Source organism: Mytilus edulis, chromosome 2 (assembly GCF_963676685.1).
Source record: "Mytilus edulis chromosome 2, xbMytEdul2.2, whole genome shotgun sequence".
Lineage (NCBI taxonomy): Eukaryota > Metazoa > Mollusca > Bivalvia > Mytilida > Mytilidae > Mytilus > Mytilus edulis.
This window is the reverse complement of record NC_092345.1, coordinates 51,442,263-51,466,254: the sequence shown is the minus strand read 5'-3', so window position 1 is coordinate 51,466,254 and position 23,992 is coordinate 51,442,263. Positions and strand designations below refer to the sequence as shown.

Here is a 23,992-nt window from a genome sequence, read left to right as displayed (position 1 = left end):
GCAGAACTTTTTAAAAGTTAAGCGTTTCAATACTTTTCAACTTCATATTGACTTCTCCGTCCAACAGTTTTGGTTGATATTATGTAGACTTGAATAAATTTTACAACAACTAGGTCCATTTCTAACCAGTGGAAATTTCGTTCCAGGATGATGACACGGCTATGTTAGTCAGCATTTCTGTATTGATGTAAAATATCATAAATAGGTTCTTTTTGTTTAAATCAATAACTGGACAAAATATTGAACTATTCTAAATGCTTGCTTTTGCAATATAAAGATTGCATCAGTCTTACTTGTTGGTTGATTGACGATATGATTTAGACATAAAAATTAGTCAACGATTCTTCATGAAAATATTAAATTCACTGAAAATAGATTTTCATATGCAGGGTGTATCTTTTTCAAAATATAAGAGATAAGGGCCGTATAATGGTTGATACACACTAACATGTTTCATTAAAACTGCAGATTGTTTTATAAAACCAAAACCTTAGTTTTCGTGAATAACGTATACATCTATTGAAACGATCCAAAAATTAAAACAAATAGCTCAGATTGAATAAATCATCTTCAATAAAGACAATAGTCTTTCGCTCATTGCTTTTTTAAATACACACGTGGCTGCTGTAATGTTTTTGTAAACAATGCTTAACACAGAGGAATTAGAATAAGAATTACCATATACTGCAACATCTAATTAAATAGGATGCCGTTTGTTGTGCTGTGCTTGTTGTAACAAAAAACGAACACAATATGAAAAGCTTGGCCTCTTGAAGTGAAATGAAACAAACAGATTTTGTGAATAAATATATAATGTAACAAATCCAAAATACACAATATATTCGTTAAGTAGAATTCTTGATCAAATGTTAATGTTCTTTAATTGACAGATAAACTCCAAGTATAAGTTGGAAAAATGAAGATCCAAAATGGTGGATGTGTAGTAATTTTGATAATACTAGTATCATTTTTGAGAGAAAGTTATTCGATATCTTATAGGAATTTTGACGAGTTCTTCAAAAATATAACCGGTGGTAAAAACATAAATTTGCGACCAGTCCTTGACCATAAATCGAAAGTGGATATTTATTTGTTTTTTCATTTAATATATATCAAGGAATTTAATGAAGTTGAGGGAAAATTAAGTTTAACCGGATACTTTAATATAAGTTGGGTTGATCAGACTATACCTTGGAATAGCACAGAAAACGGAATCGAACAATTTACTCTCCAAGAGCATATAATTTGGAAACCATCTTTTATTATTGGAAATTCATATGATGGTGTAAAGTTAATCTATAGAGACGAAAATGTGATAAGAGTACAGAGTAACGGTGTTGTTACATGGACCACTGGAGATAATTATGAGGTATTCTGTAATGCCGACGTTTCGAGGTATCCATTCGATGCACAGATTTGCAATCTTGAGATATTACCATGGGGATATACAAATGAGGAAATATCCGTTGTACCAATTTTCGACTATGTTGTGCACGATTTGTTAAATCCACAAAAAACATGGGAATTTATTGAATCAAGTGTTACAAAACGAGAAGACCTTCAACTCATAACATTTTCAATGTTACTTAAACGCCATCCCATGTTTTTCGTTCTTAATCTGATTCTCCCAATTAGTGTGATGATTATTTTAAACATTTTTGTGTTTTTACTTCCACCAGAAAGCGGAGAAAGAGTTGGATATGCTGTAACTGTTCTTTTGGCAATCGCAGTTTTCTTGACTATTTCATCTGAAAATCTTCCCGCAACTTCAATTCCCCGATTGTCTTCATTATCTATTCTTCTATTTGCCGATGTTAGCATTAGTGCTTTCATTGTTATGATGGTTATTTTAAGCTCACGATATTATCATCGGGAGGGTGAATACCCAGTCACTCAGTGTATGCGGGGATTTGTAAATGTTTCAAGAATAGTACGCTGTAAGATGTGTTGTTGTAGTATAAAAAAGGGAAAATATAGTGAAAAGGAAAACGGTGAGGAAATTAAATGGACCGATGTCGGAAAGGAGATTGACATCGTAAGCGGTATATTCATTACTGTTGTAATTTTAATCGTCAATGCTATGTATATCATAGATGTTGCAGTGTGATTGCTGAGTTTACATTAATGATATAATTTGTTTCATAGTTTGAATTCAAGATATCACCAAACAAGAACATGAACTACAAGGGCTGATATTAAATAAATGATTTATTTTATCGTGTAATTTGTTTTTAGCATAAAGAAAAATCTCTAATGGACACTGATATTCAATTGATTTTATCGTTTATTTTATATGATTATTCTTCTATCATACATATGATGTGTTCTATAATTTGACGCTCGTGATTAGAACACACTCACCTTATTAGAGATCTGTGAAATTATGTTAAACTTTATATATAAATATTACTAGAGCGGGACACAATTTGATGATGACTTGTGAAAACAGGTTGTGGTATAATAAAAACAGTTACTTTTATACCAATCCCCTTTTTTCCCATTAGATTACAGATTGACGGTTTTGAATATCTTCACAGACTTGTCGATAGTCCAAGTACTCATATGGTCCTAAATTGTGTCACAAGTAATTGGCTTATTTTCAAAATAATTTTTATTAACAACAAATGACAATATAGGTAAAACACAATTCAAAACACGATATTCAAACATTTGTTTCAGTGTCATTGGAATTTTGAACACACGAATATTCGCTTACTAAAACGTAACCATTTTATTTACAGTTGATTTGATTTACACCATAAAATGGTGCATTGTGTATCTTAATTCTATAATAAGATTTTTAAACATTAGTTTATGTATATGTTTTCTTCTCTTTCAAATCTGAATAAAATATTTTGCATCGCTTGTCATGATCTTTTATTAAACTTAAATGAAATACGAACATTTTCAAATGAAATATCATATTATGTCTATGTTTTTATATTAAATAATTAAATCAAAATACAACATGATATATTTTTCATTATATTTACAATTAACATTTATGAGAATGATTAGCAAGTATAATTCTCACGAGTTTCAATCAAACAAACTCCAAGCTGCATGTAGTTTATTAACATTGAATGCCACATAATAAATAGCACCTGGAATATTATGCTTTTGGCTATATACAGATCTGTCCTCAAGCATCTGATTCAGATCTACACAGTTCCATACAAAATTATGTTCTATCAAAGACAAGTAAAAATTTCTTACTTTTTCCAAAGAAAACCACAAGACACTCGTTAATATCGGAATTTACCTTACAGTTATGTTCAATACCACAGCTGTAATTTAAAAAGTTGATGGGTTATAAAAGAGACATTTTTCACCAAAAAGAAAATACGAGCTTTCTTCATCACCTAGACGCCGTCCGATGAAGTGATCATTTCAAAATCTACGTTAAAACTATAAACCTAAGTGATTAAAACTAGTCTTATAATCTGTATTTATATTCCATTGTATAATCGAAAAACAACTCGGCATCTGTTTTAGGTGTTATACTTTGAATATATATTACCTATATTCGATGCTATCCGCTTCTTTTTCATCCCTCTTCTGTTATTATTTCCGTAAAAAAAGCTAAACATAGTAAATCTAAATTAACATTTCAAGGACAACAAGTCCTAAAAGGAATCAATTGACACATCGGTCATGTTGGATTCTTTGAAAAAATTAAGAAATGGAAAAATTATCATACATGGCAAATAACTCCTTAAAAATCAGCTGGTTAACTGTAAGTTTTCGATAGTATTAATAGCCCAGTGGCCTGCTGTGCTTCAGGACTGTCATGAACATACATATTTTGTGTGATTAAAATTCGATGTTACAAAACACATTGAAAAAAAATCAAGGACGACAACTTGAGATCTGGGGTTTGTTGAATATTTTGGGTTTGGATTCTATTATAGCGACATTTTTGCTTTCAAAAGTTACTCTCTAATAGTCATAGTTTCTGCAAAGATGCAAAAATACATTTAAATATTATTTCAAGAGGAAGATCAGCAACCGATTGACTAATTCGGCCATGTTAACTTATTTGTGAATTTATTGTGATGAACATTTTAGCAGTTTACAATTTAACTTTTACAGTGTTTCTTAACCTAATGTTTAATTTAGGTAAGTTTTGCTTAGTAGTTTCAGGTGAGTATATTCTTTAGATAAATGTTATGGAAACGGGAAGCAGCTGTAAAAAGACGGAAAACGACAGACGTTGACGGATGTCAAGTGATGGCAATATATCACATATTACTGCCTGGATTCAACTTTCGACCAGAGTCAATACAGTTGTTTATGAAATGAATGTAAGTAACGTTGTATTGGTATCTAATTTCACAAAATGATATTTTAGTATCATGTGATGACCTGTCCAGATGACTTATTTCTGACATAATTATACATTCTAAACTTAAACAACATCATGGAAAAAGTTATCTGCTTCTCATTAGCCATCCGGAAGTAGATATGCTTTATCTTTTATATATATATAAAGTTATCTCATTTCAAATCGTATAAAAAGTGTTAACTCGATAGCACTTTGTACGGATTAACCTTCTCCCTTTTGATTTTTATAAATTTTAGAGTTAAATTTACACCCTGGTATCTATGATCAATTTATTTTCAACCACTGCTGTTGGCGTTTTTATTATCCGAGGGTATCACAAGCCCATGCCCAGTAGTCAGCAATTCTGTGGTGACAAGCATTATCATTGATTTGGTTATTATTATAAATCAACTGTTTGCAAAACTTTGAATTTTGGAACTTATGAGGTTTTTCTACCACAGGAAAAGATTAGCTTAGCTGTATTTGGCAAACATTTTAGGAAGTTTTGGTCCGTAATGCTCTTCAACTTTGAACTTTTGAAAATTTGAATCCTGGTATATCTGTTAAGTTTATTTTCAGAGTTATATGGTTTTATTTTTTAAATTCAGTTTTTGGAAAAAAAACACCTTTTCTTTCCTTTATTTCCAATGCAGTAGGAGATGGATGGTAAGCTAAAGATTTTGAAATCAGATATAATGGCAGTGATTTGTCCTGTAATCAGAAATAATACTTGTAGTTTCCATTATTGTAAAAATACTCAGAAGCTGACAACGTACCCTGTACAAGAACAACGCTTTGCTCAGGCTTTAGTTTACTATGTTGTGGTTTATATAATGTATTTTTTTAAAAATCTTTTTGTGATGCTATTATGTTGCCAGTTAATTTTCTACTTTTTTTAATGTCCTTACGGTATCATTCGTCCCTCTTTTATCGACTACATGACATATGATAGGGTTGGATAATACCACTGTTTATGGAACCACTTTTAGACCGAAGGATCCGGTACTACCGACTACCTGGAAGTTGGCACAACAAGATAACGAAAGGACTTCATAATGCTCATCTCAATTTCTACGAAATCTTCCAACAAGTGAAGAAGACCGAAGCTTTAAACAGAATATACAAGTATCCAGTATGAAAAAAGTGAAGTCCATCTGACAAATAAACGCCAATACTGCGTATAATGCACAAAATTGCGGCTTCTAAACGACAGACCCTAACAGGGACTATTCAATGAAATGATCAAATAAAAGGTGAAAGTGCCTACTTAACTTGCTTATAATACGTAAAAATACTTTTCGAGCGCATTGAGATGTCACTGCTACTTTTAAAGACTTCTTTTAGTGCGGAAACGAAAAATATACAATTTTTTAAAGTTATAAAGGACAAAAACTATAGAACAGTTAGTGACTCAATGCCAAAATTCGAAATTTTGATTCGAGTTTTTGATTTAAAACTTTGTGCATGAGGAAAACATACGATAGATTACGGAAAGCAAACAATTGTAATATTCCAAGTAATAACTGGCCACAACTCTATAATTATAAAAGGTAGGTGACTCACAGCTCTACTTCGAACTCTGTTTTTGTTTGTTTTTAGCATTGTGTGTGAGTTTAATTTGGATGAGGAAAACTTAATTTAGAGTGCTTAAATCAAAATTGATTGAACGATCAAAGGAGTAAAAGTAGATAGTATTTATAAATAAATGTATTCAAATCAGTAGTAAACAAATTATAAAAAAGTCTAAACTAACAATTAACAATGCATTGACTCGATAATGTATATCAGCGTTTCGTGTGTATTTTAGTCTGGATGTCATTTTATTAACCATCGAGATGACCTCCGAAGACAGCTTACGGTCAGATAAACTTTATAAACATAATACAAAGATAAAGAACACGTGTATTTCGATTATTTTTATATGTCTGTTATATTTCATGTCATTGGTTAAAAAAATAAACCTACGCTTACATGAATGCTGATTCATATGAGGTCGAATTATCTCAGCAATGTTTTTGAGCTTACTTGGACTAAGTTGGTCCATTTTAACTTCTTTATTAAAACTCGAAAGTTGAAACGAATGAATAGTATTTTTATTTTTTTTATCTAAATCGTAACTAATATCCCTTTAACCAGCAAAAGATGACTATCCAATTATATCAATCCACAAAGTCAATTGACAAAGGTCAATCAAAATCATAGCGTGTCCATCCGTTAAATATGTTTACGTTGCAAACATAAACGCATTTATTCTGCTGCACTTCAAACACAAGGTAACAACATTAAGAATATAACCACACTTTAGGCAACTATCTTGATATCGTTAAAACCTTCAAAGAATGTTTTGAAAAAAAATTATTCAATCATTGTTGTTCAATATGATTAATCGTTGGAATAGAAAAGAATATGAAACGATAATTTAAATAAAAAATGAATAAACTACATTCTTAATATATTATTCATACTAATCGTGATCAATATTTTCTTTTTTTTAAGATTCTGAGTAATAATGAAAACTGCCATACTTTGTGGGGCTTTGGTTACAATTGTACTTTGTCTCCCAAAGAAGGACATACACATGAAGATATTAGAGAAAGAAGACGGTAAGACTTACCAAAATTTTTTTTTTAGAAAAAATACAAAAGCAAGAAAACTTAATAACAAACTGTGACAGAATCACACTTTGGAGACTTTACATTCGTTGCACTATATGAATTTATCTATACTTCCGTTAAAAATTATAAGAAACTGTAGTAATTGTTGGTTTTAAAATGTACTGCTACTGGTTATTTTCGTCGAAGATTATCCAGTTTCTTAAACTTCTTCCATTTTATCTTTTTTTTTATTTATCGAAAATTTATTTTGATTGCCTGTATACATATTAATTGCATCTTTATTAGATAATTTTTGTCAGTTTGATAAAAACGACGAGTTGAGGAATCACATATTGTTTGAAAGGTGTAAATATTAATATACATTAGATTTTTTTTAATTACGAACAGTGTGTCACACGAATGTATCAACGGCACAAAAGTGACGTCACATGTAAATGCTCCTGTATATGAAGTCCGTATAGTGTGAACATGTACGTTATGTTTTTCAGAGGGAGATGTTCTCCCCTCTTTTGCCTGTGTAGGGCCGAAATAATACCATATATCTGAATTGTATTGCTGCTGCTAGGCTTAAATAACCGAAGACACTATAAATAAAAAAAGAGCAGCAGCTAGGTAGATATTTTCTTCCAATAACGCATGATATAGATAATACATCTTCGTCTTATATCTATTAATTATATAATTCGACAGAAATAAAGTCTCCCCTCATTCAAGCAAAGCATGCCTCGCTATTTTGTGAAAACCTTTTTTTCACTAAATATTGTAGATGTATACATAGCCAAGGTTTGGCCCTGATCATACAAGAAGAAAGTTTTTCAAAAAATAAAATTAAGTAGGAACGACAAAAGTTCAAAATACAACACGAATTTCTCAAGAGACGAATCTTAGGGAAAACAGCAACAATTATATAAAAGATTCAGAACTTTGAATTTATTCGACAACGAACATACTTGTATTCCCGTGCTTGCATTTCCTATCATGACTTTCTTGATAGAAGGTTGCTGCTCACAAGGAAGCTATTAATCCAAGAGTTCCAATTAGTGAAGTTGAAATCGTTCCTTCATAAATTTTACAGACGCCATCAAAAGTTGGTTGACCGTCATGGACTAACCGTTTCACAAATGATATCGAATATGTTGCTTACGTCGTAACTACAATCCTCTTCCTTTTCATCAATATGACCTACCGAATTAGACTATTTACCGGATTTGTTATCACATAAGCAACACAATGGGTGCCACATGTGGAGCAGGATCTGCTAACCATTCTGGAGCACCTGTGATCACCCCTTGTTTTTGGTGGGGTTCGTGTTGTTTATTCTTTAGTTTTCTATGTTGTGTCCTGTTTACTATTGTTTGTCTGTTTGTCTTTTTCATTTTTAGTCATGGCGTTGTCAGTTTGTTTTCGATTTATGAGTTTGACTGTCCCTCTGATGTTTCGTCCCTTCTTCGTCTTGTTTATGCTAATGAACACTACAATCTATTCCTATTGGTTATTTTAGTGACGAGTCCAACATATAGTTGAAAACGCAAAATGAAAAAGGTCTTCTTTTTGTTCTGTTTTAAATATTGATGTCCTGTTAAAATAAGGATTTTATTTCAATGTTTGACCGAAGATGGAAAAATGTCCATGTATGTGGGGAAAACACCATTGCAATAACTTTTCTGGAAATGCGTAGGTGACATATTGGAAGATATAATTTCCGACTCCGACACTTTCAAATTGGCTTCCTTTTAGCAATGGTAGTGCATATCTTATCTCTGTCATTCCGTAAAGCAGAACCTCAACATAAGTCTTATCCTGCATTTTATTAATGATTTGCAATTAAACCAATAAGCAAATGATATCAAACTATTTTAAATATTGGACGGACATAAACATGTTAACGTATACATTTTTTGCTACAGGGACATTAATTTTAAATTTGCATTCATGTAAGTGCACATAAATAATGAAGTATTTTTTAGATTTTGATTTTAAAGAATTTTCCAAACAAATAAAAAATAGTTATAAAATTTACATATTATTTTCACGTATATTTATACATGTTTTCAGAACACGACAATCAGCTGGAAGAAAAACTTCGTTCGATAACAATTGAAAAGAAACATGCAAATGTTTTCCTAAAGAGAACCAATACGCTCGGCTTATGGGAGGAATGTAGAGAGGGTTGTTCTTATGAGGAAGTTCGTGAGGTGATTGGTAAGTTTTGTTCAGGTGTAAACATAACAAAACAAAAGAGTGTTTACTTATATCGTTGGATAGTGTTGTTTCAACATCAAATTAACGATGGCTTGCAAAATAACAAGTTTGAGTGAAGATAACTATGAGTGCAACTGTTAAGATTTAATAGTAGCAATCTAGTTAAAAATGATTCTCTCATTTGCTCATCGTTGTCGTTCGGCTGTTTATTTATCATATGCCCAAAGTAAACATCTGAAATGTTCAAATTACAATAGGATTTAATATAGCCAGTCTAAGTAACATGAGAACATGAGTGGAAAAAGTAGGAATAAAATCAGCTATGAAATTGAGTGAGTCCAAGTGCACGTATAAACATATTTATTATAATTACACTTTTTAAAACTCATAACACTAGCTATATTTACTTTTAAGTACTGCGCTTAACTTTTCCTAGAAATGCTGCTGCGTTCACTGTTTGTGATGTTGGTAGATGTATTTCTATTTGTATCTTTCTGATGAGTTTATAGATATAAGAAGATGTGGTATGAGTCCTAGTCTCAATTTTTAAAAGTAAACCATTATAAGCTTTTTTTGACTGATTGTTATACTTTGTTCTAAAGTTGTACTGTTACACCACTGTCCCAGGTTGGGGAGGATTAGGCTCCCGCTGACATGTTTAAAACCTGCCACGTTATGTATGTATGTGCCTAAAGTGAAGAGCCTGTAATTCAGTGGTGTTGTTTGTTCCTGTGCTACATATTTGTTTTCCGTTCATTTTTTGTACAATAACAAGACCTCTAGTTTTCTCGTTTAAATTGTATCTCATTTGTAATTTCGGGGCCTGTTATAGTTGACTATGCTATATTGGCTTTGTTCATTGTTGAGGTCATAGTGTTGATCGTTAGCTGTGGATTTCTGAGGCATTTGGTCTTTTCTGGAGCGTTGTCTCATTGGCATCATATCTTATCCCCTTCCTTTTTATATATGATAACTTTAAAAGAAGTATGTATAATAATGAAAAGATAGCATGCTGAAGTCATGGTTTACTCTGATTTCGGTATTGTGGCGTCACGTAAAAAAAGCAGCCGTGCCTGATATAGAAGCATAGAAAACACGATTGTTTTGCAGATTGTGAAGCCAGTCCATGTCAATGCCAATATTTAATCTTACTTAGAATACTGTAAGTCTTTATAAATTATCATATTTCAATTTTTAGAACCACCAAGACAATTTTCGTCTAGGGATCTTTCAGGTACGTTTTATCTTTATATATAAACAAAAAGTTTCAAATAACATGGGTTTAAACAACAGTGTTACAATATAAAATTGCAGATTGATTAGCTATTATGCACTTACTTCACAGTGCATTTAATTTAGTACATAGTTAAAAATCTCACAGAGACACAGAAGTCGACTTAAACATACAAAACTAAAAAAAGGAATTCAAATGTTAAAGACAACCAAACCATGAATACTATATAAACTCGTAATTAAGTTGAAGAGATGAATTTTATTTTTATTGAACCCTGACGGAAACCAGTAACTCTCTATCATGAACCCACAAGCATTAGAACATCAAATTAACTGGTGTATGCATATACATAATGTGTTGAAACTATCCGAAGATGTCACAGTAGCAAGCTTCAATAGTATGACGTTCAATTATAATATATTCTAAATTCTAGAAGATGACAAGAATACTCAAAGATGAAGGAGGTCGAAAGTGCTTACATTTTGTAAGTGCGTGTAACGATATTGTGTCATACATTGATACGTCCTTTCTTAATTTGCTGCGGGGAGGGGGGTTACAACATTTGTAACATTGTACCAATCTCGTTTATGAACATAATGATATTTTAGCATAAGAATGATCAGGAATAAAAAATAATTCAGTCCTTTCATCGTACAGATTACGCCAATCGCAGAAAACGTGGTAAAGATACAAAAGGAAGGATCGTAAAGAGTGTTGAAAGAAAAGCAAACGATGACTTCAGGAATATGTTAAAAACAAAAAGGCTGACAGGAAGCAGATGATTTTGAATAAAAAATAATTTCATGTATATAAATTTATAATCTTTTCATTTTATTATTTGATTAACATATAGATTACAGATTTTTTTTTTTAAAGAACTCTGTCACATGTATGAAAATATAACATTTTAATACAAAGAAGCTTTTAAACCAAGAGTTCCAAATAGTGAAATTGAAATCATCTTTTTGTAAGATTTACGGACGACATCACGAGTTGATGGACCGTTGTGTCGTAACTACAATCCCCTTTCCTTTACACGACCAACCGAATGAGACTATCTACCGGATTTGTAATAACATGATCTACACGACGGGTGCCTGGTGTGGAACAGGATCTTCTTACCCTTTCGGATCACCTGAGATCACCCCTGTTTTAGTGGGGTTCGTGATGCTTAATCTTTAGTTTTCTATGTTGTATCTTGTGTACTTCTATTTGTTTGTTTGTCTTTTTTTTCAGTCATGGCGTTGTCAGTTTATTTTCGATTGATGACTTTGACTGTCCATTTAGTATTTTTCGCACGTTTTTATTTCCTTTTTAGTGAGACAGATATATTCTGAGAACTACATTATTCTGCACTTCTATAAATAATAAAAAATAGAGAACCCATAATTAAAAAATCAGATAATGGGTGAAACGTAATGTATAAATTGTTTTATGTGTCATTGCGACAAAGTTGATTACAAATTAACAAATAAAGGTGTCTTCGTATAGGTCCGAGTTTATCGCATGCACATACTATGGAGTTCGTTTTGAACATGAATCTTATTTATATACGTATCCGTCTCATCTGTGCATATAATCCACTAGACTATGTCACTTTCGCGGAACTAGTATAATAAGACGAGTAAAAACTAATATGCGAGCAAAATTACTGCTAGAATGAATGCACATTTTTTTAATGGTAGAAGGTGTGTTCGATTAGGGATTGTACAACGTCGTTTTTTTTCCTTAAATTGGAATGACAGGTAAACATGTTATATAAGCTTACATATCGTGCAACCCTCATAGTATGAAATATTATTGTTCATTAAACAACTTAATCCAAGACAAACCCTTATTTGGTGAATACATCTTATTGCTAAAAAAAAATATGAGACGGACAAACGATTGCATGCACAGAACAGACAATATAGAATTCTCCTTCCAGCAAAGGTTGGACATAACACTAAACCAATTCTTCGCAACAACACTACAATGCAATACTCTAAATTAAACGTCAACCATTTCATATAAACGATTTGTAACACCTCTCCAAAGGAACCATTTCAGAAATCAGAAGTCATCATTTTTTTTTCAGCCCTTACTTTGACTAAAAGGTTAATAATTCGACATTTGAGAAGAACTCGAGAGAAATGGCACAGAAATAATGAGTGCATTTGATTACAAGTAATTATTCCGTTTAAAGTTTCCTGTCATGACAATCACCATACATTTAAAAATGAAATAATATTATTATGTTAAAATTTAAAAAGCAGATTCGGTTAATTTTAGAATAAATTCGACTCTATTCAATTTAAAAACAATATCCTCCGTAATGGAATAATACAATAGGAAGATAAACATGCATATAGGTTTGTTATGTCAAGTAATGAAATTTCATTGAATATCTTTATAATACCATTGTGAAAATAATGTTAACCCTTATTCATTTTTCAATACTTGCATTTAAAACTTGTTCTCTTATCAGATGGGATTTCAATATGGTGGACATATGATTGTTGAAAGAGTGTAGCATTTTATGTAGATATGTAAAAGCTTATTTGAAATAATGTTTATTTACCACTTTCAAAATAAAGATAACAATTTGAAATTAACATTAACGCATTAAAGATAAGTGCAGTCTTAAATTAAAAAAAAAATCTTAACGATTTTGTTGTGTGAGTGAATTACCACCATTTATTTCCCAAAATAGTTTTTAACTGTATATTTAAAAAATGACAGGAATTGTTCTTTGTTTCAAATAAAGAAATATGTTTTTGGCATGAGTAACGTTTTATTCTGTGCATTACCATAGAAAACAAATTCCCTTAATGTTTCATTGCCTTTTTAAAAAAAATACCATCACTAGAAGATAACCAATCAAATTTTTATCCTTTTTCTTTCTGTGTACAAGCTTTAGTAACTATGTAACCTCAAGTTTCCAAAATATTCTATAGAAACACCAAATAAAAAATAGGTGGTGTGTTGAAACACCCAAGATATACGACTTTTTACTGCAATGAAATGTAGGATAAATATCCTACAACTGTCAAATTCAAGGGACTAATGTTTTCGACCCTTTTTCGTATGCAACTGGATGTGACGTATTATGATATGGAATAAGTACACCTGTAGTACGTGCTATGATCCTTAGGGTTCATCTTCAAGCTAACTACACACCTTTTACTAAATTAAGTGCAGACAAATCCTAAAAAAAATGATAAATCCTTCAACAATGAGAAGAACCATACCGTATTGTTGGCTATAAATGGCTCCTTAATGAAAAATATGAATCTATTTCAACTGAGAAAATGATCTGCCTAATTTATGACAAATTAGTTTGCGAAAAACAAATATGACAGACATGAACCACCTTAGTACAGGCTCCTGTCTTGGGCCAGGCTGTACACATTATGTGTTCAGGGTATGCCTCCGAATAAATAAACCCCAATTAATTTATAGACAAAATATAATATTCAAACTTAAATGGGAACAAGAACTGTTCAAAATTGATAGTGATAGTAATGCTGAAAACGATAACATCATTAAAGCTGTTTATGACAAGTTCGTAACAGTTGCAAAAGTCTTAAAGTTATATTTTGAATGAATGACTCGTCATATACTTAGTACATGGAGGAAAATGACTATGTACAGTTGTGCGTTTCGGAAAATCTATAAATATGGACACTTATCTGTTTATTTTATTATTGTATTGGAGCGCTCGATTCCGTTTAATCACCAACTTATACCAATCAATCTGTTATCAAGGGTTATACATGGAAATTTCTAGAGAACAATTTGTAATAGGCACTCAAAGATTCAAATTGTTTTGATATAATACGAAATTCACTAACTGACTAGTTTTAGCAGTATTTGAAGACAACATAAAACAAATACTGGCTTGTTCGTCAGCGTCATATAATTTTTAGGGGATGAATATAGATGAAATCACGTTTTTTAATCATCTAGAAATTGACAATGAGGGTCGGTTGAAAACAAAACTTTACAACAAAAGAAATGATTTTAGCTTTCCAATTACGAGATTTCTATTTCTTAGTAGCAACATTCCAGCAGCACCTGCATACGGGGTATATATATCCCAATTGATACGATATTCCCGTGCTTGCATTTCCTACAATGATTTTCTTGATAGAGGGTTGCTGCTCACAAGGAAGCTATTAAACCAAGAGTTCCAAATGGTTAGATTGAAACCTTTTCTTCGTAAATTTTACGGACGCCATCACGAGTTGGTTGACCGTTATGGAATAACCGTTTAACAAATGATAACGGATATGTTCCTTTCGTCGAAACTACAACCCCCTTCCCTTTCACGAATGTGACCTACCGAATTAGACTATTTACCGGATTTGTTATCACATAAGCAACACGCTTATTTCTTAGTTTTCTATGTTGTGTCGTGTGTGTTATTGTTTGTTTGTTTGTCTTTTTCATTTTAAGCCATGACGTTGTCACTTTAATTTCGATTTATGAGTTTGACTGTTCCTCTAGTATCTGTCGTCCCTTTTTTACAATTTGCATTACTGTGAATTCGCTTATTTTCGTGAGTACCAATTTTCGTGGATTAAGGAAAATGTATATGTTCGTGGATACTTAACTTCGTGGTTTAGTTAAAGTTTGCATACAAGCCTAAAGGAAACTTATCATTCGTTTAATATTAAATTTCGTGGTTCAACTTTACCCAAGAAATCCACAAAAATTGGTATCCAACGAATAATATTGAATCCACAGTCTCATAAGTTCGCGTATTCCATCCCTTTTATATCGATTTAATTGATTTACTGGTATATTTTAATGAACTGTATGAGCTGTTGATATAGTTACATCAATGAGATCTAAATGCATGCCTTTGACATATTTTATTGAAATTGATTATATCATAATGATATAACAAAGAATTGAATCGAGCATACCTTTTACTTTCGAGTGTGGTTTACTTCAGGTTTAACCTTTAACTTTTAAATAAAAAATGAGAATATTATCATCTCGTCGCTTTACAATTGATTATTTTTTATTTTTACAGACAAAACTTTGACTAAGTAGTTAATAATTCAAATAATAAATGCATTAGATTAACAAATATTCTCTTTAAAGGTTGTTGTCAATGCAAATATCATGCATTCAATAATTAAATATATAGATTTGAAAAGTAGATTAGGTTGATTTTAGAATAAATTTGATTCCATCAATTATGTGCAGTCAATGCATCCCTCTGTAATGCATCAATATAATCGGAATATATACCTTGAGATAGGGACGGTAGTTTACGTAATGCCATTTGTATTGAATATTTCTATTATATCATAGTGCAAATAATGTTAACTCTTTACTCATTTGCAATACTTCCATTTAAAACCTGTTCACTAATAAGATGGGATCTAAATATTGTGGACATATGATTGTTGAAATAGTATAGCATATTATGTAATTATTTAAAAGCTTATGTGTAATAATGTTATAATTTCCCTATTTCAACATAACGAATACATTTGAAAAATAGCAGTTACCCAATAGAGGTAAGTCTATTCATACTTAAAAGTAAGAATAAGAAATATTTAAAAAAAAGTTATGACACTGTTGATTTAGTTGTGTAGTACATGCGTATAAATCTTAAGGTTCATCTGGTTCTATAATTTGTATACATCACTACATTTAATCATAGCGCAGACCAATCATTGCATCTGGAATCTAGAACTCAAATGTTTTTTGTTTTATTATCTTATATAAAAGTAAAGAAATGTTGTATGAAAGCTAGTGAGACAAAGATTCACCACTGTCTGCACTAAAAGTACATTATTGGTGTATAAACGGCCATTATGCAAATGTTATAAGGTTCCGTTGCGAGTACTCATCGTTGTTTGATAACCACATATTGAATATAAACCCTTCGTTACAATTGAGGTGTTTAGGATTTAATAATCGATTGTTGTTTGATAAACGTTAATTTGCAAATAGCTGATGCATTTTCAATACCACTTACGCTCAGAAATATGTCAAAACTCCACATACCACTACATGACAATAGTTTCCTCGATATATGTATGCTATATTGTTTTTTGCATTAATAAGTTGGGGTACATAGTTTTATTTCATTATATTTTGAGATGTATTAAAATAATTTTCATGGTCTCACTATTAATATATAGAAACTGTTAATTGCTTAGTTGTCGTTTAGGCCCCAATGGTATCACGAGCAAAGTGGTCAGCATTCCTGTGTTGATTAATTGAATATCACTGTAATGAATATATCGAAATATATATATGAAAAATTCGAAATTATACTTGTTTTCTATTACCTAAGCATATTGAGCCTTATTCGTATTTTGCAAAACTGTTTTTTTTATTCTTTTTAATACCACTTTGTAATGAATTGCCTTCTTACAGTTTTTGTTTATTTATGAAGTCTTGATTGGTTATCAAATCCACTCTGTCCATGTCAACCCAAATAAAAAATTTCGTCCTCGAGTGCTATCACTACTGTATTAGTCGTCATTCCTGCGTTGACGTGAGATATCATAGTATGTTCTTTTTGTTTATATTAACTAGTTATCAATTTAAAATGCTTCGATCTCATAAAACATATTTAACCTGCAACATGTTTGCGCCTGTCCCAAATCAGGAGCCTCTGGCCTTTGTTAGTCTGGTATGATTTTAAATTTTAGTTTCTTCGGAGTTAAGTATGACGTTCATGAACACTGATCTAGTATACATTTTTGTTAATGGGCCAGCTGAGGACCACTTTCAGGTGCTGTACTATCCCGCTGCATTTAAGATTCATTGGTAGCCGTCGGCAGTTGTCTGCTCTTTGGTCGGGTTGCTGTCTCTTTGACACAATCCCTATTTCCATTCTCAATTTGATTATATGTTGCCATGTAAGATTGCATCAGTCGTATTTTGTACAACTTTGGGGGAATTCGGTTTTAAATTCTTTTCTAAGTTTGTATCGATTTAGCCATCCAACTGTTTTAATTTTAGTGCCATTGACGAGTCTTATATAGATATATAGATTAAATGCGCGTCAAGCGTACCAAAACAAGTTTGATAAAAGTGAGAAGTGAAATTTGTATCTTTAATATTTGTTTTATTAACTGAGGTACGTTAATACCATATATTTGCACAAGTGGGTCATTGCTCGAGAATGGGAAATTGACGATAGGAATATAATATGTAACAAGGAAAGTTCTGAATTAAACTTGTCAACTTTGCAAAACTTTAGGTATCAAAATACATTGAAATTGTATCGTTTTATACCGATATTGACTACCATTTAATCTCATATTGTAGTCACTTTCTTGGTTTTTAAAGTATATGCGAAAAATACTGTCCATATATTTCATAGATTAAGGATTTGTCAAAGAATGGAAACAGGCAATTCTATTCACTTGTAAGTAAATTGAGATACGACTTCCAAATTGGCATATAAATTATAGTGAATGTTCTATCAAGGAAATCGTTATTCAACGCAGAGTTTACTGAAATTAGATTTGAGATGCCTGTACCAAGTCAGGAATATGACAGTTGTTGTCCATTCTTTTAATGTGTTTTATTATTTGATTTTGCCATTTGATTATGGACTTTCCGTTTTTAATTTTCCCCGGAGTTCAGTATTTTGGTGATTTTACTTTTTCTTTTTAATTAGTTAACTCCCAGTGATGGTTATTATCTTATCTTATATGCAATGAGAAGCTAAGTGAACATTTGTGTCTGTAATACTAGACAGGATAAAACCTACTGATGCCATTCATTTCTTTATTTGAAATAAAGATAAATCCGGCACAATTGTTTGAAAAAACTATAATAGGAAAACAATAATGTATCAAACATATCAATCCAATGACAAATGACATCGATTGACACACTTTTCTTTATTAAAAGCAGAAGCCTTTAATAACAGATTGCTTTTTTAGATGTTTACGTAGCAGCTGTATATTCTAGTATAATCAATTACTAACAATCATATACTTCAACACAATATTGCATAGAATGCATATACTGTTGTGCTTGTTGCAACACAACAAACACAATATGTTTTGTAAACTCAGTTATTGATCAAAATTAGATATTCTTTAATTGACAGATAAACTACAAGACTGAGTTGGAAAAATGAAGATAAAAAATAGTGGATATATATTATTTATGATTCTGCTGTTATGCCGTTTCAGAGAATGTTTTTCGGTATCATATAGGAATCTTGACACCTTCTTGAAAAATATAACCGGAGGTCAAAACATAAATTTGCGACCAGTCCTTGACCATAAATCGAAAGTGTATATTTATATGTTTTTTCATTTAATATATATCCAGGAATTTAATGAAGTTAAAGGAAAACTAACTTTTACAGGATACTTTAATGTAAGTTGGGTTGATCAGACTCTATCTTGGAATAGCACAGAAAACGGAATCGAACAATTTACTCTCCAAGAGCATATAATATGGAAACCATCTTTTGTTCTTGGAAATCCCTATGACGGTGTAAAGTTAATCTATAAAGACGAAAATGTAATAAGAGTACAGAGTAATGGTGTTGTTACATGGACCACTGGAGATAATTATGAGGTATTCTGTAATGCAGACGTTTCAAGGTATCCATTTGATACTCAGATCTGCAAACTTGAGATATTACCATGGGGATATACAAATGACGAAATAGTTGTTGTACCGATTTTCGACTTTGTTGTGCAGGAGTGGTACAATCCACAAAAAACATGGGACCTTATTGGTTCAAGTGTTACAAAACGAGAAGACCTTCAACTCCTAACATTTACAATGTCACTCAAACGCAATCCCATGTTTTTCGTTCTAAATCTGATTCTCCCCATTTGTGTGATGATTATTTTGAACATTTTTGTGTTTTTACTACCACCAGAAAGTGGAGAAAGAGTTGGATATGCTGTAACTGTTCTCTTGGCAATCGCAGTCTTTTTGACTATTTCTTTTGACAATCTGCCTGCAACTTCAAGTCCACGAATATCATCGATCTCTCTTCTTCTATTTGCCGATGTTTGCATTAGTGGTATAATTGTAGTGATGGTCATTGTAAGCTTAAAGTTGTATCACCAGGAGGATAGATATCCGGTGTCTACATTCATGAGGGGATTTGTAAATGTATCAAGACGACTACGATGTCAAGTGTGTTGTTGTATGAGAAAAGGGGAAAAGTATAATGAAAAGGAAAACGAAGAGGAAATTAAATGGACCGATGTCGGAAAGGAGATAGACCTTGTATGCGGTATATCTATTATTGTGGTAATTTGTATTGTCAATGCTTTGTATATCATAGATGTCATCGTTGGATTGCCCGTATTTGATTAGCCTAAAAGTAAATCATTTGAATTTAATCATATCTTCAGATTAGACGTGAACCAAGACTAGATGGACTGAACTACATTTAAACAATTTTTAAATCTATGTGGTCCGTTTTAAAAACAAATAAATATCTTTAAAGATTGTGATATTCAAATGTTTTAGACGTCTTTTTTATGTGATTATTTTGTCATCTTTAATATGATTTGTTAAATAATTGCACCAGAACAAACTCATCTTTTTTAATTAAGTTTTAAAATGCATTATTTACACATGCTATTTGGAAAATCTCTTTGTGCTTTCTGTAAAAGAGAGGGACGAAAGATACAAGAGGGACAGTCAAACTCATAAATCGAAAAAAAAACTGACAACGCCATGGCTAAATAAAGGCAACAGTAGTATACCGCTGTTCAAACTCATAAATCCATGGACAAAAAACAAAATCGGGGTAACAAACTAAAACTGAGGGAAACGCATAAATATAAGAGGAGGAGAACAACGACACAACACTACAATGTAACACACACAGAAACGGACCAAGCATCAGACAAAATCCCACGAGAATAACAAATATAACATCAAAACCAAATACATGAATTCGGGATAAACAAGTACCGTGACACGTCTTATCGCAATGTCAATTTACACTCTAAAATAAGACAAAACAAACGACGCAACGTTAAATTGTAACACACATAGAAACGAACTTAAATATAACAATGGCCATATTCCTGACTTAGTACAGGACATTTTTAAAGGAAAAAATGGTGGGTTGAACCTGGTTTTGTGGCATGCCAAACCTCGCACTTTAATGGCAATGTTGAATATAACATTGAAATGACAACATAATATTACAGGACTACAATACAAATAAATAGGAGAACGTATTAGACAAAAAAACACATGATTAATGAATAACAAAAAGCATCAGGTTTAAAATTCAATACGCCAAAAACGCGCCTCGTCCACACAAGACTCACCAGTGACGCCCAGATGTAAAAGATCGAAAGCGAAAAAAAGTACAAAGTTGTACAGCACTGAAGATCAAAAGTTGAAAAAGGTTGTGTCAAATACGGCTATGTTTCTATGCTTGGGATAAGAACATCCTTATTATTTAGAACAATTAATGCTATTGCAAACAGTAAATTTTAGCAAATGAATATAACAGATATACATAATGAAACTGAAGTATTAACTCATTACATAAAACAAACACGAATACATAACATAGAATAGACACAACCGACTCAGTCCAGGCCTCAACGCAGTAAATTATGAAAATGACGTCACATACGATGGTGAAAAGGCATTAAAAATTACGTCACATTTGAAAAACTATATCTCAAAAGTAAGATAGAATTAGGATTGATTAAAGATTGAGATGAGAGGGGAGGGTATTGTAGTTACGACGTAAGGAAATCTAGAGAAATTTACATCATCGCTTTTCTCCTGTTTACTTTGCAATATACACTTTGTATAATCTTTATATAAACATTTTCTTAATAAAATTGTTGATAAATTTAAAAGAACCATCAAAGATCTACAATAACCTATTTTTTCAAATAATGTACCAATTTATGAGAAAACCTGAACATTAAGAAAAACAATTTAAGAATTACAAACATTACCTAGAAAGCGCATTTCCCCTTCTTTACCATACAAGAGGACCATCCCATTAGCCGTGGAATAAAAATCATTTGCAAATTTCCATAACGATCATATAAATTGATGGCGCCATCACAGTGCAGATTGCATAATATACACCGATTTGATTGTTTATGAACCAATCAAATCGGTATATCTTATTCAATATGCACTATCAAGATAACCCTTAAAACTAAACACCTACGTCGTTTGGGTCAGGAATAAGAACCGAGCCGTGCATATTAAAAGATGTATACTGTTTTTTTGGTTCAATAACTATAGCATAGGTATCAATACAACAGGAACAATAAGGATAACCTATCAACTCAGATTTTGATTAAAAATGTGACTTAACAACCACAACGTTATCCCTCATAAAATTACCTGGGATAGTTTGAGTAATAATTTTTGTCAACGGTGCATACTTAACACTGTTTGAAAGGTCTATATTTTTAAATATAAGCCCAACATAAATAGTGTAGGCCAATAAACAAAAAAAAAGTTTCTTGTTTGCGAGATTTGAAAAATATGGTATAAGGTTCAAGTCGAAAATTGCTTGGTAACGGCCGCTTCATAAATCTCGGAGCTTGTCGGGTATTTAAATACTGAATTTGACCTCACTGCCTGCAATTGACATGTTATGTACATACAATAAGCCTACTTTACTATTTCCTTTTTCAAACATTTGATTCAATATTCCCATTCATAATCAAATTAAAATGAAAATAATCAAGATATTTGATTGGTCCAATCTTGAATGTCGAAATCGATGTGAAAGTCGTTGAATTGTTTTTGGGTGTTTTGTTACGAATTTTCTGTCTGTCGTGATAATAGTTCTTGGCCTCAATTTCACGAATCACTATCTTCTAAAAAATACTATATGATTTTTTTTTCATTTGAATTTTTTAACTTTTCCCCCCATATATGAGTAATACGATAACTTCATTTGGTATATGGGTTCTTTGGAATTACTGCATGTCCATCAGACAGTGATAACCAAACCTTGACATCATTGCACATATTCCATACATGTAGATCATGATTCAAGATTAAGCATTCCTAGTCAAGGCATAATTACTATTAATAGTTGGTCAACTATTTTGAGAGTATGTAATTGTTGTGAGGTGTACATGTCTGCCGGCAGGTTTCACCATTGACCTTATTTCTATGGTTCATATTGATCAACAAAAGATCTCATTCTCAGATAATATAATCAAAAGGTTAAATACATATGTGTATGGAATGATTGAAGGTGTGCACGGCTATATTACAGGGTTCTTCTGACCTTAACTTTATGTTTATGGTTCATTGGACAATATTTATGTTTCATGGTATGTTTTGTTCTCAGACTTCACTAGGTCAACTATGTTTGATATTTCAAATAATTATACGATGTATATGTCCCGCAGTTTCTTCTGACCTTGACATCATTTTCATGGTTCAACAGTCAGACGTTATATTTTGTATGGTTAAATCTGTTTCTTAGAAGATACAACAATCAATAGACTTAGATATAGGAAGATGTGGTATGCGTGGCAATGAGACAACTCTCCATCTAAGTAACAAATTATAAAAGTAAACAATTAAAGGTCAAGGTACGACCTTTATCAACATTCAAACGGAAATACTGCCGGTCTAATCTATATAAAAACAATAAACACGTATGAACCACATAAACAGACAACAACTACTGAACATCTGTTTCCTGACTTAAGACAGGTGCAAACAATTGCAGCGGGATTAAATGTTTGAATTGTACCAAACATTTTTCCTTTTCTGAAACAAAAGTATAATATCACAACATAGAAATACACACTATAAAATATCAATTGGAGGGCTTAACTCAATAATACATATGATGTGTACCGAACGAGATCAAAAAGCCTTCATATTGTGTCGAGGAGCTGATATTTTACAATATCAATATACAGATAACTGATAATCGATTTATCGAACTATATATTTATTTGCGTCTTTTGGAAGTGTTTTCTTAGTTTCATCGGCAACAGGAAAATGACTTGATAACTTCGGGTCAAATTTATCAACGTCGATTCAAACGTTATGACGTCGAATATATGTCCGGGTTAAAGTTATTTTAAGACCGGGTCAAGGTATTTGACGTCACAAAGCCGTGCTATTAAATAATAAGAACTTAGCAGAGTAATATAGACAGTGGGACGCCCGATACATATAAATTAACCATTGCAATGTGCATAGTTATGTCTACCAGAGTTCATATGCCCTTGACCTCATTTTCATCATTTGTGTTAAGTGTAAGTGATACGAGTGTGTGCTTTATTTGAAAAGCTCGGCCGAAAGGTACCACACAGAAAACACAAAATTACCAGTTAAAGCTATTTAAGACGAGATATGGATTGAAGTATGACCTTTTAACGTAATAACTTCATGTTCCTCCCTCAAATCACCCAAAGAAGAAAGAACCCACACGGGACATCCTGACTAAGGTCATCCGCGGACTCTAACACATTAATCTGAGTATTATTTACACAAGTTCAAAAGTAAGGCTCATCAGTAGGTACGTCGATATAAGAAGATAATTTGAAAATGTTGTTATTCGTGGGTACCCATTTTCATGATTTTAGAAAAAAAAACTTTATGTTCGTTGGTTCTTCAACTCGTGGAATCTAGTTGTCCAAAACAAATCGAGCGAAG

The 23,992-nt window shown here is 31.8% G+C and overlaps 3 protein-coding genes across 3 annotated transcripts; all 3 read left to right on the top strand.

Annotated features, from left to right (window-relative positions):
* Nucleotides 1–896: 896 nt before the first annotated feature.
* LOC139512397 (acetylcholine receptor subunit delta-like) lies at nt 897–2,786 on the top strand. The gene has a single exon (XM_071300006.1). It carries the CDS (start codon nt 917–919, stop codon nt 2,105–2,107), a length of 1,191 nt encoding a protein of 396 aa, XP_071156107.1. The 5' UTR covers nt 897–916; the 3' UTR covers nt 2,108–2,786.
* Nucleotides 2,787–6,552: 3,766 nt separating this feature from the next.
* On the top strand, nt 6,553–11,183 carry LOC139512396 (uncharacterized). The gene is made up of 5 exons (XM_071300005.1): nt 6,553–6,597; nt 6,821–6,927; nt 8,995–9,141; nt 10,340–10,375; nt 11,033–11,183. The coding sequence occupies exons 2-5, from the start codon at nt 6,834–6,836 to the stop codon at nt 11,155–11,157; spliced, it is 402 nt and encodes a 133-aa protein (XP_071156106.1). The 5' UTR covers nt 6,553–6,597; nt 6,821–6,833; the 3' UTR covers nt 11,158–11,183.
* Nucleotides 11,184–15,775: 4,592 nt separating this feature from the next.
* LOC139512395 (neuronal acetylcholine receptor subunit beta-2-like) lies at nt 15,776–19,832 on the top strand. Its single transcript, XM_071300004.1, has 2 exons — nt 15,776–15,888; nt 18,450–19,832. The coding sequence occupies exon 2, from the start codon at nt 18,476–18,478 to the stop codon at nt 19,682–19,684; it is 1,209 nt and encodes a 402-aa protein (XP_071156105.1). The 5' UTR covers nt 15,776–15,888; nt 18,450–18,475; the 3' UTR covers nt 19,685–19,832.
* The last annotated feature ends 4,160 nt before the right edge of the window (nt 19,833–23,992 follow it).